Source organism: Physeter macrocephalus, chromosome 5, assembly GCF_002837175.3.
Source record: "Physeter macrocephalus isolate SW-GA chromosome 5, ASM283717v5, whole genome shotgun sequence".
Taxonomy (NCBI): domain Eukaryota; kingdom Metazoa; phylum Chordata; class Mammalia; order Artiodactyla; family Physeteridae; genus Physeter; species Physeter macrocephalus.
Window position 1 is genome coordinate 76,481,715 of NC_041218.1, and position 16,656 is coordinate 76,498,370.

Consider the following 16,656-nt stretch of genomic DNA (forward strand, 5'->3'; position numbering starts at 1 on the left):
AAAAAAAAAAAAAAAAAAAAAAAAAAGCATATTGAAAGTCAAAATGCTAAATAAATGATTTTTTTTAAATTTATTTTTGAAGTTAAAGATAAGGCATGTTTGACATGGCCAAGAGACATATAATTCCTAATTCTGGTAATAAATATTTCCATTGAGTTTCAGATAAGTGGAAGATATCCTTAAAAGTATATTTTTATATTAAGTAATTAGGTCTCACACATGGTGTGATTATCATAAGCTAATTACACCCAGGGGATGTTTTTCAGGCATTACACAAATTTGTGATACTCCAATAATTACTATACCATAACCCATCTCTACAGATCTTAAAATATGACAAGTACTCTGGAGGACTTTTCACATTTTTGCATGTGAATTTCTAAGGCAAAATTATCCTCACAAAGGGGGAAAAATGTTTTAGCAAATTAGAACTCATCTGACGGGTTGTTTCATGAAGTTCTCCAAACATGGAAAGGACACATAGTATTTTGTATATCTAATCCATACCAAGAAATAAAAATAATACTTAAAATATTTTTCATTTTATCCATGAAGCTTAATTTAGTTATAAATAACAAATATTGTCTGAGCACCTATTTTTGGCCTGGCACTTTTCTAGGTTCTTGAGGATATATGTATATGATATGCAAGGTGCCTGCACGTAGCTTACATTGTAATGGGAAAGACAGGAGACAAGTGACATGTTGATAGACAAGGTATTTGGGGTTAGCTATAGGGCTATGATGAAAGTCAAATGATGTTATGGTGGAAAGAACTCTTAAGTTGGTGGTCATGGAAGGAGAATCTCTTTGTAATTAAAGTATGTAGAGTCAAGGAATTAATCAAGACCAAGTATGTGCTATGGGCTCACATTGGTCATATGTTCATCAATGTGCTAGATTCTGTGTGGTTATTAAAAAAGTGTGTATGTGGTCTCTGTGATTCCATGAAATTGGGGTTTCAAGATTTAATACATAAGAAGTAATTAAAAGGTAACGAAAGTACGTTGCCACATTTAATATGGCTAAACAAATATTGGGGTTTAGAGGCTGCCTTGCTGTGCATCTTGACAACCCATGTAGAGAAGCTGGTTGAAATTGTTGCTTCAAGTTTATAAAATCATCGAGGGCTATTCAAATCATGGGCATTGCCAGCAGTGACTTCAAGTAACAGAAGTACCATTAAGCTTGTGAAAACTAGATCTTCCATCTTTGTTTCACTTACCAGCTCCCAATTCTAAGGATCCTCTGATCCCTCTCAAACTGCTTTCTTTGTTGAATAGTAATCCTCATGAGTGAAAGTGCCTTCCAAATTGGAGAGCTCATATAATCTCTTCAAAAGGTGGACATCCACCCTGATTTTGAATGATATTCAGTTTTTTAATGTTTCTTTTCTAAAGATGGGTGGGGCTGAATTTTGGAGGACCATCAGGAATTTCTTAAAGACGGGCGAGAGCCATGTACTTGTTAGCTAAGGCTGCCATAACAAAATATCAGGGACTGGGAGGGTTAAACAACAGAAATTTATTTTCTCAGTGTTCTGGAGTCTGGAAGTCCAAGGTCAGGGTGTTGGCAGATTTGGTTTCTCCAGAGGCCTCCCTCCACTGGGCTTGCAGACAGCCATCTTCTCTCTGTGTCCTCATATGCCATTCCCTCTGTGCACACACCCCTGCCAACTCTTGTGTGTAACCAGATTTCCTCCTCTTATAAGGACGTTAGTCAGGTTAGATTAAGCCCCACCCTAACAGGCTTGTTTTAATTTAATCATCTCTTTAAAGGCCCTCTCTGTAAATACGATCACATTCAGAGGTCCTGTGGTTAAGGCTTCAACCTGAGAATTTTGAATGGACACAGTTCAGCCCATAACAAGCAGTTATTGTGACTTTATCCTCTTGTGACCGCCACTAAATTTCATGAACCATCTGTAAGAAGCTTTTGACTAGTAGAGGGCAGAAAAATTCCAGTGTACCCAAGAATGGGACTGTCTCCAAATCTGCTTTAACGGACGATGGTAGAGGGAAAGCACATACTCTAAGCCATCTGTGTAGCTCTTCCACCTTCTCCAGGTTGGGCCTCACTAACCAGTCCCCAGGAACCTTGTTTGGTGTGGGAGAGGGCAGAGGAAATTGCCCAGTGAGGCTTCCCAAGTCCCTGAGATACAAAGCATTTTCACAACTCTAGTGTAGTTGCAGTTAGGGTGAGAGGGGCTGTGGGAATAAGAAATCAGTTGACCAACCTAGAGTATTATTTTCATTTGCATTTGTGGGGTTTTAGTTCTTAAGTGTTCTAGATTGCTCTGCTGATCAAAATTACCCAAAGGAATAATACTCCATTAACAGTAAAGGAGTTAGAGGGAGAAGACTCTATGACCCCCCAGTCTCATAGAAATAGCATTTAGAAGAAATACTCTCTCAGGTTTCTTCGAAGTATTAAAAAACTATGATCCTGAGTCCAGTTTAAAATGATGTTATTACAAATGGTCACAAACAGCATGTGTAGATTTAGTATATCCTTAAGGAAAATAAATAAGCCTGAGGTAATAACTCACTCAAATACAGTCTCTGTTTCATCCGTAGCAGTATTCTCCAGCACGTTGAAAATGTATAATAGTATCCTTAGAGTTTTCATGGTCCATTCCTGGCAGTTTTGAGGATTGTGGTTTTAGAGCAGTTCTCCATAAGCATGCAGAGTTTCCTTACAGATGTTAACCATAGCCCGTAAGTATTGGCCAGAGGTCACATATCTACCATGGACCAATTATGTTCACGAAAGGTGCAGTACATAGCAAAATAACAGTTAATCAGGAGAAGGGTAATTACGGCTAATAAAGCTGTGGTAGACAACAAAATTTGTTGTGAGCAGTGTTTACGTTTATGGTTACAATTTTAAACCTGTTCAGTCCAAACACATCTGAACAAATGCACTTTTGTTCACACTTGATCATTCACAATCCCCATCACATCAGCAACCATCCCATATGCTGACTGGATCCTAGTGGCCAGCGCCACAGCTTTGAAAGTCACATTTCTGCTGAGGACAAACATTTTATTCTTCCTGGACATTCAAGTTCTATCAGTGTTCTAAAGGGAGGAGGATAGAAACCCCAAAGGTTCTCATTTTGGCTTGGTTTGAGTTTACCAACATGGCTTCCCTATGTGCGTATTATATGTGTTCATGCCAGGGGGCTAATGCAAGACCCTCTTTGGCATGTGAATAGTGTCCCTGGACCCTCAACAGTAGAGCGGGCAGCAAACATCATGGTCCCATTGCCAAAGACAGACCTGGTTTGTTGCAGCTGTAGTTTCTTACCAGGTCCTTAGAGAAACCAAGAATTAGTCTTCATAAAAACTTTTTCTGTGATTAAGCATGCACGGGATAGAACAATATCTTCTAGACAGTTGAACAAAAAAAGCTTCACATTTATTCTTAAAAATTAGTTAACATGGCCTTTAGGTAATGTAAATGTGAGTTATCAGGTAATGTAGGCAAGCTAAATGTAAGGAAAAATTAGAGAATTTTAGGAAAAATATTTTGTGGTCTAGGTTACTGAGCCAGCTTGGATTTTCACTTATTCAGGACTTGCTGAAAAAGAAAACTGAAGAGCAGAGGAATTGCTTAATCTTGCATTTATTATTAATGGCACCTTGTAATTAAGATAGAGCCTGTCTTGGAGCATTTTGATATTTGATTCCATTTGTGTTGTGTGTTTTGTGTGTGTGCAAAGCTTTGTGTATACACTGTGCCTGAAGGGAAGTTAGTCTCTACAACAAATTCCTCCCCTGTTCAAATACAGACGAATCATTGAACAGTGCCTCTGAGGCAGCCTGCATTTTTCAATAGAGATATCTGAGATGATAATTTGTGTATGTGGGTTTCTGTGTTTTTCCTCTTTGATTAGGTGACAGCTATTCAGACTGAAGTGTCCCAGAAACAGAAGGAGTGTGAGGCTGACTTACTGAAGGCTGAGCCCGCGCTGGTGGCCGCGACAGCTGCTCTCCATACACTCAACAGGGTAAGGATGATTCCTTGGCTCAGGGTTTCCTCAAAATAATATTTGGAGGTTATTAGAGTTTGAATAACTGAACTAAGGGGGAAATTCATGCAACCAAAGAGTTTTTGAAAAAGGAAAGAAAGTCCCATTAAATGTTACAGTTGCGGGGCCTCCCTCTTTTCACAGATAAGACTGACTGCTCCTGTGATTTCTGCTTCCAGGTCTTCCCCCCAGGGCCTCTCAAACAATGAGTTTTGGGGCTTCCCTGGTGGCGCAGTGGTTGCGCGTCCGCCTGCCGATGCAGGGGAACCGGGTTCGCGCCCCGGTCTGGGAGGATCCCACGTGCCGCGGAGCGGCTGGGCCCGTGAGCCATGGCCGCTGGGCCTGCGCGTCCGGAGCCTGTGCTCCGCAACGGGAGAGGCCAGAACAGGGGAAGGCCCGCATACCACAAAAAAAAAAAAAAAAAAAAAAAGTTACAGTTGAAACAGATATTTGAGGTCATCATTCTAGTTGACCTTCCTTTCCCATCCGGAAGTTTGTCCTTCTTCACTCCAACAAGCGGTCTCCTTTTGAATACTTCCAATGCCATGCAGTTTATACTCTTGTGAAAGGCAGTTCTATAGTTAGCAATTGGATTCGGCCCAAATCCAGTGATTCATATTATGTGTTACTTTAAGAACCAAGTGAGGGATTCTCTATTTCCTCTGGGTATAAAAAAATAGTATTAATGAGAGACCCTCAGGAAAAGAACAACAGGCTGGAATCAAAGACACCTAGGTTTGACCTACACCGTTTTTCCTGGCTTCACGTAATTAGCAAAACCTCACTGATCATTCGAATTCCCATAAGAGAAAATAATCTGTGATGGTCCCAGGAGAGATGGAATCATGGGCAATGTCATTCTAAGAGCCTACGGCTGGTCTTGCCCCTGGGCTCTGCTAGGCCTCTGGGGTGAATCCTAGGGCATTACTAGGCCTGAGGAGCTTAACTTCAGCTTCAAAGAGGAAAGGATCCAGACTTTCACTGCTCTTGCATCGGCAGGCAGACTCTCAACCACTGCGCCACCAGGGAAGCCCCTCTGAGTATTCTTTTGAAGGAAGTAATTTTGACTGTGAACAGAGAATGATCATCTTCATGGATGTTTCTTGTAGTATTACCATAAAGCTGAACAATTTAAAAGAACATAAATATACCATGATGGAAGATTGATTATTCTGCATTCAAATATCCTGCTGCCATTAAAATTATATTGTTGAATCTTAGCTAGCAACAAAATGTTCATGATGTATTAAGTGAATAAAGCAGATTATAAAACAGGATTTAGTGTAACTTTTTTTTATAAGAATATGTTTGTGCATAGGAAAAAAATTGGGAAAAAAGAATAATAGTAACTGATTATCTCGGAGTAATGGAATTTTGTGTTTTCCTCTTTCTGAGCGCTAGAATGTTTATTTTCTTCTTTGTGCTTTGCACTGGCAACTTTTCCTCTGAAGATATTATTATTTACTCAGTCAAAATAAATTAATATCACTTAAAGGTAAAGCTCAGTATATTTATAAATGATGAAAGAATCTTGGTTACCCAGCTCTCAATTAGCATTAGCATATTTTAAGGTTTTGCTTTTGCTCTTATTTTCACACCCTTTCTGTTCTTTGCAGTCATTTCCCAAATAAATAGCCAGTTTATGGTAATGGAGGAGAATCAGGTTCAACATTTGATGAGGTTTTATAAACAAGAGTGTATAATATAGCTCAGGAAATTTCACAGGAAATCCTTTTTAAAAAAACATGTATCATGAACCTACATATACTTCTTATAGATACTAATTCTTGCTCCAAAGTATTTGTCCTGATACTGGTGATTTATCCCATTAATACCATCTGTTGAGTAAATCAAGATTCTGACCTGCAGAGGTTAAGGAGGAACGCAGAAAGGAGGTTCAGCCTATGCGGGCATCTTCCCAGTTGATAGTCATTATAGTGTAATAGAAGATGTTTTTTGTGCATGTAAAGCAGAAAAACAAAACTAAGAGACTCTGAACTAAGGGACTCTTGTTTCTGGGAGGGCCTGGTTAAAAGGCAAATATATTCCATAGGTGGGATAGATCCATAAATACCTTAAAACCTATATGTTTATGAAATTCCCTGGACTCAGTGTGCAGGGCTCTGCAGGACTGGCAGATCAGGCAGATAAATTTACTTGGAAGCCAGAAAGGGCAGTGATGTTTCTGAAGTACCAGAAAAGCGCCCAGCAAGAACTGAACCTCCTGGAGTTCCACGGTGGTGGGACCCCCGGGTGGGCGGCACAAACTGCCCAACCAAGACTGGTATGAAAAGGAGAGGGTGGAAAAGACCAGCCACTGAAGACCAGCTTGATGACCTAACAGCTGGTCTTGAGAAACCAGACCTCTCCTGGTCTTGAGAGTGTGTGTGCTTTTCTTCAGGTCAATCTCACTGAGCTGAAAGCCTTTCCCAACCCTCCAAATGCAGTTACCAACGTTACTGCAGCCGTGATGGTCCTTCTGGCTCCCCGGGGCAGAGTGCCAAAAGACCGGAGTTGGAAAGCAGCTAAAGTTTTCATGGGAAAGGTATCAGGCAGCCCGGCAACATGAAAATCCTGACAATTTCTCTGTTCAGTTCTGTGGTTACACTTGACAACAGGGGTGGGGGAAGGATGGACTGGGAGTTTGGGATTAGCAGATAAGAACTATTATATATATAGAATGGATAAACCACAAAGTCCTACTGTATAGCACAGGGAACTATATTCCATGTCCTGTGATAAAGCAAAATGGAAAAGAATACGAAAAGAATGTATATATATCTATAACTGAGTCACTTTGCTGTTCAGCAGAGATTAACACAACATTGTAAATCAACTATACTTCAAAAAAATAAATCTTTTAAAAAACATACAATTTGAGGAGAAAGAGGAAAGCTATAAAATTCCCAGCTGTTAAAAAAAAATCATCTTCATAGTAGCTAAGTGTAATCTGCTGTATGTTCTCTAGACTTAGAATTTTTGTTTGCCAAGTTGGAGATTAGCATAGGGTTGTAGCACACCTGAGTCAACACCAGCAGCCGTTGGAAGGTTGCTAATTATTTTCAAAATTATGAAAGCAATTAAGTGTAGGAGGGAGAAAATTACATGGATTTCTTATGCTGGAAAAATGTTATTAATGTACAAGAAGGTGAAGCAAAGGGATTTGGGGGTATGTGTTTTTCTTTTCTGCCTTTCTTTTCTTCAAAATGTGAATGCCTCCTGTGCAGGGACTGAATATTTTACCCTGGGATAGAAGGGATTTTAAAAGTGTCCATTGCTAATTCTAACTTTATACTCTAAAGACTGAAAAAGTCAAACAGTGGGATAAATGGAGCTTGCCAATTTTGCCTTTGTAGTGTGAGTCCTAAAGGCTGATTTTAACTTTTGATCTTGGAATTTTCTCTGCAGCCCAAATGGCTCATTGCAATAAGTCTTTTTGCCTTACAGGTGGATGATTTTTTGCAGGCGTTAATTAACTATGACAAAGAGCACATTCCAGAGAACTGTCTAAAAGTGGTGAATGAACAGTATTTGAAAGACCCAGAGTTCAACCCAAACCTGATTCGGACCAAATCTTTTGCAGCAGCTGGTCTCTGTGCCTGGGTCATCAACATCATTAAGTTCTATGAGGTACATCAGTTGTGATCAGATGGTTTACGGGTGTTATTCAGGAAGGGCCGTACATATATTAATTTCTAGGCCAGCAAAAAATGTAAAATAATTTAATATTATCTGAATAAGGTAAAGTTCTAAGAATGAGACATGAAAGTGTCAGATTAAACAGAATTCTCTACAGGAGGATATTTGAAATGTTGGAAACTGTCTTTTTTTAGGGTAGAGTGAGTAGCTTTTTTAAAAAAATTAATTAATTGATTTATTTTATTTTTGGCTGGGTTGGGTCTTTGTTGCTGCATGCAGGCTTTCTTTAGTTGCGGTGAGAGGGGCTACTCTTCATTGCGGTTCATGGGCTTCTCATTGCGGTGGCTTCTCTTGCTGCAGAGCACAGGCTCTAGGCCCGCGGACTTCAGTAGTTGTGGCACGCGGGCTCAGTAGCTGTGGCTCGTGGGCTCTAGAGCGCAGGCTCAGTAGTTGCAGCCCACGGGCTTAGTTGCTCCGTGGCATTTGGGATCTTCCCGGACCAGGGTTCGACCCCGTGTCCCCTCCCTTGGCAGGCATATTCTTAACCATTGCACCACCAGGGAAGCCCGAGTGAGTAGCTTCTTTAGATCAAATAGCAGCAATTAATTTGATTTGATTAGATAAAAGCGTGTTGGGTAGATTAATTATATTTAGTTAAAATATTTCAGTTGTTGACTTGAAACAACTGCAAGTCTAAATTCGTGTTTAATTAAAGCTCATCCCTGCTCTCAAAGCAAAAATTTACACCAGCTACAGTAATCTTAATGAGATGAGGAAATAACCTTTTGGAGGCTTTAGTGTTTTAATGACAAATGCATTTTTGATGGTATACAGTCTAATCTAAGGTTTGTACTTTCGGGCAGTATAGAGATAGGTGATCATTTTAGTTAGTCATTTATTTATCAAATACTTGTCCGTCAGTTATGTCCCAAGAACTTTGCAAAGGACAAGGTGTAAAAAGGGAACAGTACATGGCCCTCCACTGGGAGGAACTGTCTCATTTTTGTCTTGGAAGGTTGTGTGTTATACTCAAAGATGGAATTGCTGAGGAAATGCCAGTGTCATTCCCATAATGATTTTCAGAAAATCGGATTATGTCCTTTACACGGGAGACCCACAGGACTAGTACCCTGTCAGTCTCTCCCTCTCTTTAGTGGAAGCCTGTATCAGGCAAGAGTGCAGACAGATCACAGCTGATGGGCAGCCTCTCCCCGTAATGACACACCTGACCGCTGTGCTGGCCTCACACCCTAGGTGAAAAGATGAGCCCAGAGCTAGACCATGGCTGTGTTCTGTGTCATTTTGCTATAAAATAGGAAATGAAATTTAATTTCCTTTCTCTCTCCCCAACAGGAGAATAATTGATCCACTCAAATGCTCAAACCCTCATTCAAATAACGTTTAAGGCGGCCAGGAACTTAGAAAAGAAAGTGTGGTTAATACTGGGTGAGGACATCTCCCACATTCCTTTCTGGGTTCAGAGAATTTCTCTACACAGCTTTTCTACCTTAAAGGCTAGACCTGATCCCACCTTCAGCTGTAGTTCCTGTACACTACAATTTCTGATGATATGAGGATTATCTCCAAATTTTATGAAAAACTAATTTTAGTATCTTAATGGTATTTGACGTGTATAGCATTTTATGCAAGTGCTCGTAACTCTAATGTCCAGAATAGATGAATAAACAATAGAAAGCTTACAGGACTTGGAAGGCTATGTGGATTTTTGTTCTGCCATTAGGTAGTACCATGGCTAAGAATAAACACCAAATTTCTAGGGCACATAGAAATTTTAATTGTAAAGCTTCCAGCAAATGTAAGACTGAATGATTACTTGTCTTCGCCATCTTTATTACCTCGCGAAATAACCCCCACGTGGCTTTTCAGGTCTACTGTGATGTGGAGCCCAAACGGCAAGCATTAGCCCAAGCAAACTTAGAACTGGCTGCAGCTACTGAAAAACTAGAGGCTATCAGGAAAAAGCTGGCGGTAAGTGCAGACTCTAACGCTGAAGAAGTTCCCAAGACATGGAACCCCTCCCCGCCTTAGGATCCCACTTTCAGAGAGGGCCACCTCTGAGACCTACCAAACAGGAAGGAATTTGACCTTTCATGGACGTATTCATTTATATTCTCCTTCAGTACATATTCCTTATCTGCTGTATGCTGGACACGGAGCTGGAAAAGTGGGAACTTTGATGGTTTCTGCACTTAAGAAACGTTCATGGTCTGGTAGTAGAAAGAGTGTAGCCCATAGTGATGAAAAAGCAAGGATTCTGGAACCAAAGTGCCTGGGTTTATATCCAGGCTCCGGTATTTCCTTTTTTGCCCTGCACAAGTTAGTTAACCTCTCTGAGCCTCTTTTTTCTCAACTGTGAAGGAGGTATTATAATAGCATCCACTTCTTAGGATCGTGAGGATAAAATGACAGTAGTTCATATTGAGAATTTAGTAATCAATATGAATTCATATTGAGAATTTCGCATGGTGCCTGGCATATAGTAAGCGCTTAGAAAACACTAACTACAAATATTATCACCATGACTATTTTTACAAATATATAACCAGTCATTGTAGTCCAGTGTTACAAGTACATATGTGACTATATCTAGAATGCAGTAGGAGTGCCAAAAAGAGCCCAGAGAAATTAGAGGAAGTTTTATAATGAAGGTGTACTTGACATGAGCTGTGAAAATTACTTGCAAGTCACCAGGATAACTAGGTCAGGAAAGGTATTCCTGGTAAAGAATGAAAACAAGAGGGAAGGAGCAGTTGGTAGACTTGAAGAGTCCTAGTAGGCCAGATCCCGAAGATGGGTGTTTGGGGGAAGGTTAGGAATCGCAGGAGGTAATGGTGAGCAAAAGCCTTCTCTGCCTTTCGTGCTGCAGAATTTAAATTTTATCTGACCTGTAGTTTTGGGCACTGGAAAGATTTTAGTACGTTAATGACTCACTTTTCATCGACCGAATGGAAGCTGGAAGGAGGGGGTCTAGCTGCAGAAAGACAAGTTAGAAGCACTGCAGTGGATCCTGTTAGGGCCTCAGCTAAGGCAGGAGCAGCCACAATGGAGACGGCGAGATAGATTCAAGGCTGCTGACAGGATAGAGAGAGGGAGGGGGAGGCGTACAGAATAGAGATGATGAGTTGGAGGTGCCTGACAAGGTAGCATGCAGTAATGCAGTCAGAGTGACAAGGCTGTGTAACCCTGGCAACTTAGGGAAATCCTCAGAGCTTCAGTTGCTTAACTGTAACATAGTGACAATAACAGCTAACTCTCAAGGTGGGCATTTGTGATTTTTGGCTTCCCAGAATCCAGTCTACCTACTTTGGGTGATAACAGCCTGGTTTATCTCTGGGGAATTATCTTTCTTCATTGGATACACTCAGGTAGGACTTCAACCAAGGGTACCTTTTCCTGTCACGGCTGATGACTTGTTGTGGTCCAAGGTTTGCCGATTTGATTCCCCACCCCCAACCCCGGCTCTAGAATTTGAATCATCAGCCAAAGCATAAAACTGAAAACAGAGTTCATGCATTGTAGAGACAGTGTCCAGTTGAAACTTTCCAATAGTTGCTATTCCCGAGTCTCTCTGGAGCTCTGGGAGCCTATGTGTAGTTCTCTGCCTTTCCCTTCCTTGGAAGAGCTCCCCCATTTTGAGGAAATTCCCTTCAGCCTGAATTAGCTGGAGATGGTTTCTGTTGCTTCCCACCTATAAATTCTGGTGTATCGAGATGCTATTCAGTGTGCTGTACGCAGTCGATGCTTCATAAATGTTCGTTCCCACTCTCTTTGTGTAGAAAACCTAAGTGAAGATGTTCGGGGTCAGAACTAGAGTTTGAAAGAGAAGCCTGGCTCAGCAACATAGATTTGGGAGTCATTGGTGTGAAGATCACGTGTGTAGAGAGGTTGTCCAATAGGAGTGCGAAGAATAAGGAGCAGTGGGAGCTGAGGGCAGACCTGAAGGAGGATGCTTCCATCTTGGAGGAAATCCTGCCATGGGTCTCTGAGCAGGTGAAATCCGCCATCACTGCACCTGGACTCTGGTGCTCACAGTGGCCAGGCAGCCAAGCCCAGCTTCTTACAGAACAGGACTTGAACTTGGCCTGATTATGTCTGGGGCCACTCCTGTCAACAACGACGACAACTGATTTAGAGAAATTTAGGAAAAACATATTAATTGTATTAAATTTAGCTTCATTCATTGGTCAAAGCTCTCACTGTTAACTTGACTAAGACCTTTAGAAAAATGTTGTCGTCTATTATTAATGGCTTTATGTAAATATTAGAAGCAAGTTAATGTTCATGGAAAAGTGATGAGAATGCTCATGTGTGATTCTAAAGTTAAGACTTTCTGTGGTTGTGGAACTAGTCATCTTTTGGACACAGCCTGCAACGAGCTGAAAAGAACTGCTCACCTCCGTTGATTTCAAAGGCCAACAGTAGAAGCAGAGGTTCTTATATCAGTAAGCTGCAAAACTAAGTGTGCAGACACAGAGAAAAGAAGACAAAGTAACAATAGCAATGTCTTTATGTAGATTGGTCCCTTCCATCCCCCTTCCAAGAATGGATTTCCAGAGAGTAGTTATTACTGCAACAGAATCTCTGGCCGCATTTCCCTCCAACATTCAGTTAGATGGTAGTAATGTGTCAGTGTTTATGTCCTCGTTCTGATGGTTATATTGTGGTTGTATAATAAGAGAATGCCCTTTGTAGGAAATACACTACACCGTGAAGTAAAAAAAAAAAAAAAAAAATATTCTCCATGAAGACTGGTCATGCCAAAGTCAACGACAAACTCTGCATAGATTCTGTCTGTTGGTACACAGTCAAATCAAGGTTTGAGCCCAGGTGAAATGATGTTTTTTGCTGGCTTTGCTTTCATCTCCTTCAGCCTCTCTTTTCTCCTCCCTCATGGGCTTTCCCTCCTTCTCGTCTTATGCCTCCTGTTGCCGTCTCACCTAGAAAAGCAGGGCTGTGTCTCTCAGCATTTATGCTGTGATGGAAATTCATTCGTTACCCAGTATTAGTCTCTTTGTTTTTGTTCTTTCAAGTCTTTATCTCTAGTTTCAGACTAAAAGATGGCCTCATATTGAAGGTTGAGTAGAAAAACACAAACTGCTGAGCTGGAGGGGAAGAAAGGCCATCTTGTCTTTCAAACATACAGGGCCTAAGAATGGCCATGAAAAAGTCCAAATTGGGTCTCTTTAGGGTAGAGCTTCTCAAAGTGTGTTCTCTCCACCAGTGGCAGCATCAGTGTTGCCTGGGAACTTGTTAGAAATACAGACTCTCAGACACAATGAATGAGGAGCTCCGGCAGGGAGGCCGGGAATCTGGGTTTGATCAAACCCTCCAGGTGGTTCTGGTGCACACTTAAGTTGGAGAACACTGGTTCTTAGGGTGTCTGGTGGGCTGAGGTGTTCGGGCTAAGCCCCTCCTTCCTCACTCCATTTACTTCTAGAACCTGAAACTCCAGGGCCTGTCAGGAACTGTGAAGGGACCAAGATTTTACCCTACTCACAGGCTGCCAGGTTACCTGCCACAGTTTCATAGATGCTGGCAGAAGACGTGAGACACGGGCTGCCTGGGTCAGAGAGCAGAGCAACATTTAGCAACATTTTTCTAAAGGTCTTTGTTACCCACAGCACGGCCAGCAGCCTGAGCCTTGTGCGTGCCTCAGCTCCCTTGTCTGCCATTTCCCGTGGGAGTGAAACACAGTGGACCAGCTGAGGCTGTTCACAGTGGGTTTGTGTCACAGCTGAGAAATCCCAAGCTTAGAAAACGCCCCATATGAAGACGGCAGCGAGTAAAGCTGCCCAACCTTTGCCCCACAGGGAAACATCTCTTTAGTATTCTGGTCAGGAAGCAGATCTGTCCCCTGCCCTGAAAGAAACACTGTCTCTGTTTCCTAAGGCTATTTGCTGTGCAAACATCTTGCAGAAGATAGTCCAGAACAAGAGCTGTCAATGCCTCTTCACAGGAGGCAGAGAAACAAGTGCAAGAGCCTGTGGTCTCCCAAGACCCAGCTCCCCTTCACAACTTTACAAAAGGAACCAGTATAGCAGTTTATACCTCAGTTCTATGTATATTTAGGTCAACCCTATGAATTGGGTAACATTATTTCCATATTTTAGCTGATGAAAGTGAGGCATAGAGAGCTTAAGTAGACAGCCCACCTTGAGGCTGCTTAGCTGATAGCAGAGTCCAAATACGAACTTGGGTGTCTGATACCAGAGTTTACATGAGCTTCTCTGTTTTATAAAACCACAAGTACTTTCAATAACCTAAAATATACCTCCAGGTATTATTCATTTTTATCTGACTTCTAACCATTGATGTGTAATATCTCCTCCATTTCTCATAAATTTGACCTGTTTCGGCATATTTAAACCTTAAATATGACGTATACTTTTTTCTTTTTTTAATTAATGATATAAATTAAATAATAATATAATAATTGGGTCATTGACAAATAGCTGCAGTCTCTAAATTATAAATATGGCACGTGCTACAAGTTTACTTATTAAAGTCTCTCGGAATTTTGCATGTATTTACAAAAACAATGTTATAAATCTTACTTAGGGTTGTTAGAACTTGCAGGTAGCAAGATGATATAGTAAGGAGTCTCCTAAGTACTTGATATCTTAGTCAAGGCATTTTTGGCTATACATAATAGAAACCCACATAGCAAACCTTAAGCCAAAAGGGAGACCAGGATGACTCATGGAACTCTGAGGTAAAAAAGTGTATGACTAGGTCTCAGGAGGCATGAGATCCAGGAAATGGGAAGCTGCCGTGAACGTGTTTAGGGCTGTGTGACTTCTCACTGGGCTATCTTTTCATTCTTTCTTGTTTTCTGGAATGGTTTCCCCTGCTTTCCCGTGCCCCTGGTGGACGATGGTCCCTCTCTAAATGAAGCCCTCCAAAATGTACACATCTTCCTGGGTCTTACGATGCTAAAGACAGTGACATACCTCTGAGTTTCAGTCCCAAGTTTCCAGAAGAGAAAATCTGGTCGGCCAAGCCAGGTCAGGTTCCAGAGGTCTAAAGGGGCTCTTTGTTGCCTGAGTTATAGACCACTGAGAAGTGGAAAGAGAGTCAGTAGGTGGAGAACCAGAAGATGCCCTTCATCCCTAAGAAAGATGGAGGGTGAGGTGTAGGCACAAGAGAGGGGACGGGGCACGCAGGGTGTGCTTGAGGCAGCAGGGCACATCCACTCACCCTGGTCGCTGTCTACACTCTGCCCAGTGCGGGAGGAAGGTGAGAAAACTGCCTGGTAGCTCTGATACATTTCTCCCCTAACGTGTGTGCGCTCAGGGGCAAAGGTCAAAGGAGGGAAAGAGGCTCGTTTCATTTACCTTCAGGTAGTAGGTGTGTCAAGACGATTGTAATGTTTGTACTTTATCTACAAATGGCTCACGAGTTAATTTTGACTCTTGTTTTAGGATTTGGATCGAAACCTGAGCAGACTCACAGCTTCACTTGAAAAAGCAATAGCCGAGAAAGGCCGGTGTCAAGAAGAGGTGAACCAAACCAGCAAAACTATCGAACTGGCTAACAGACTCGTCAAGGAACTTGAGGCAAGTTATCCTTTTCTTCCAAAATTCTAACTGAAATATTCAGAATCAGCTTTGGGGGATTTTATCTTTATTTGTGGTCAGTAAGGGCCAACTAAACATGGAGTCAACAGCAGAGAGGAATAATCATCATTCATAGTGTAGTTCTAACTTACCGAAAGGAATAAGTGATGGATTCTGTGTGCTTTTCAGTGTCTAGCCATGGACTCAGTGGTTTTCCTAAGATCTGTTATAAACTCAGGGCAGCTGTTAGGTAACAGAGGTCTGAATCTTTTAGTACACATTTGCAATTGAGTTCTACCAATAAAACATTACTTCAAGCTAAGCCTGCTTGGTTTATTGGTTTTCTTTGACATCTTTTTACAGGTGACTGATATGCTAATGTTAATAGTTATTCCATTAAATAAAGATTTTTAAAATCTCATTAACTTTCTCCTCTTTGAACATGAGTGGTAGAAGAACATATAGCCCTTGACATCGGTAAGTCACAGATCTTTTTGCTCTCCCACGTCTAATATATTCAGACAGTGGAATAGTATTTGACCATAAAAAGTATTGAATTACTGATACATGCTGCAACATGGATTAACCTTGAAATTTCATGCTCAGTAAAAGAAGGCAGACACAAAAGGCCACATGTTTTATGATTCCATGTATATAGTAAATGGCCAGAATAGGTAAATCTATAGAGACAGAAAGTAGATTGGTGGTTGCCAGGGGTTGGGCAAGGGGGCCAGAGTTTGGGAGTAACTGCTAATGGGAATAGAGTTTCTCTATTGTGTGAGGGAAACATTCTAAAATTACTAGGGATGATGGCACAGATCTGTGAATATATTAAAAACCACTCAGTTGAATACTTGAAAGGATGAATGTCATGATATGTGAATTAAATCTTAATAAAACTGTTACTTTTTATTTAAGTGCTACCTAAAAATATAGAACTGCACTATTAGAAATGCATTTACTAGTATTTTGTTGAGGATCTATGTTCATCAGTGATATTGGCCTGTAGTTTTCTTTTTTTGTGACATCTTTCTCTGGTTTTGGTATCAGGGTGATGGTGGCCTCATAGAATGAGTTGGGGAGTGTTCCTCCCTCTGCTATATTTTGGAAGAGTTTGAGAAGGATAGGTGTTAGCTCTTCTTTAGATGTTTGATAGAATTCGCCTGTGAAGCCATCTGGTCCCGGGCTTTTGTTTATTGGAAGATTTTTCATCACAGTCTCAATTTCAGTGCTTGTGATTGGTCTGTTTATATTTTCTTTTTCTTCCTGGTTCAGTCTTGGAAGGTTGTGCTTTTCTAAGAATTTGTCCATTTCTTCCAGGTTGTCCATTTTATTGGCATATAGTTGCTTGTAGTAATCTCACATGATCCTTTGTATTTCTGCAGTGTCAGTTGTTACTTCTCCGTTT

At 41.1% G+C, this 16,656-nt stretch overlaps 1 protein-coding gene across 1 annotated transcript in view; it reads left to right on the forward strand.

Annotated features, from left to right (window-relative positions):
* DNAH11 (dynein axonemal heavy chain 11) overlaps positions 1-16,656 on the forward strand; it is a 326,309-nt gene that overhangs the window by 221,159 nt on the left and 88,494 nt on the right. Inside the window, 5 exon segments of the mRNA XM_055085043.1 lie at positions 3,898-4,011; positions 6,434-6,577; positions 7,480-7,662; positions 9,559-9,660; positions 15,114-15,248. Of these exon segments, the coding sequence (XP_054941018.1) occupies positions 3,898-4,011; positions 6,434-6,577; positions 7,480-7,662; positions 9,559-9,660; positions 15,114-15,248 (678 nt within the window).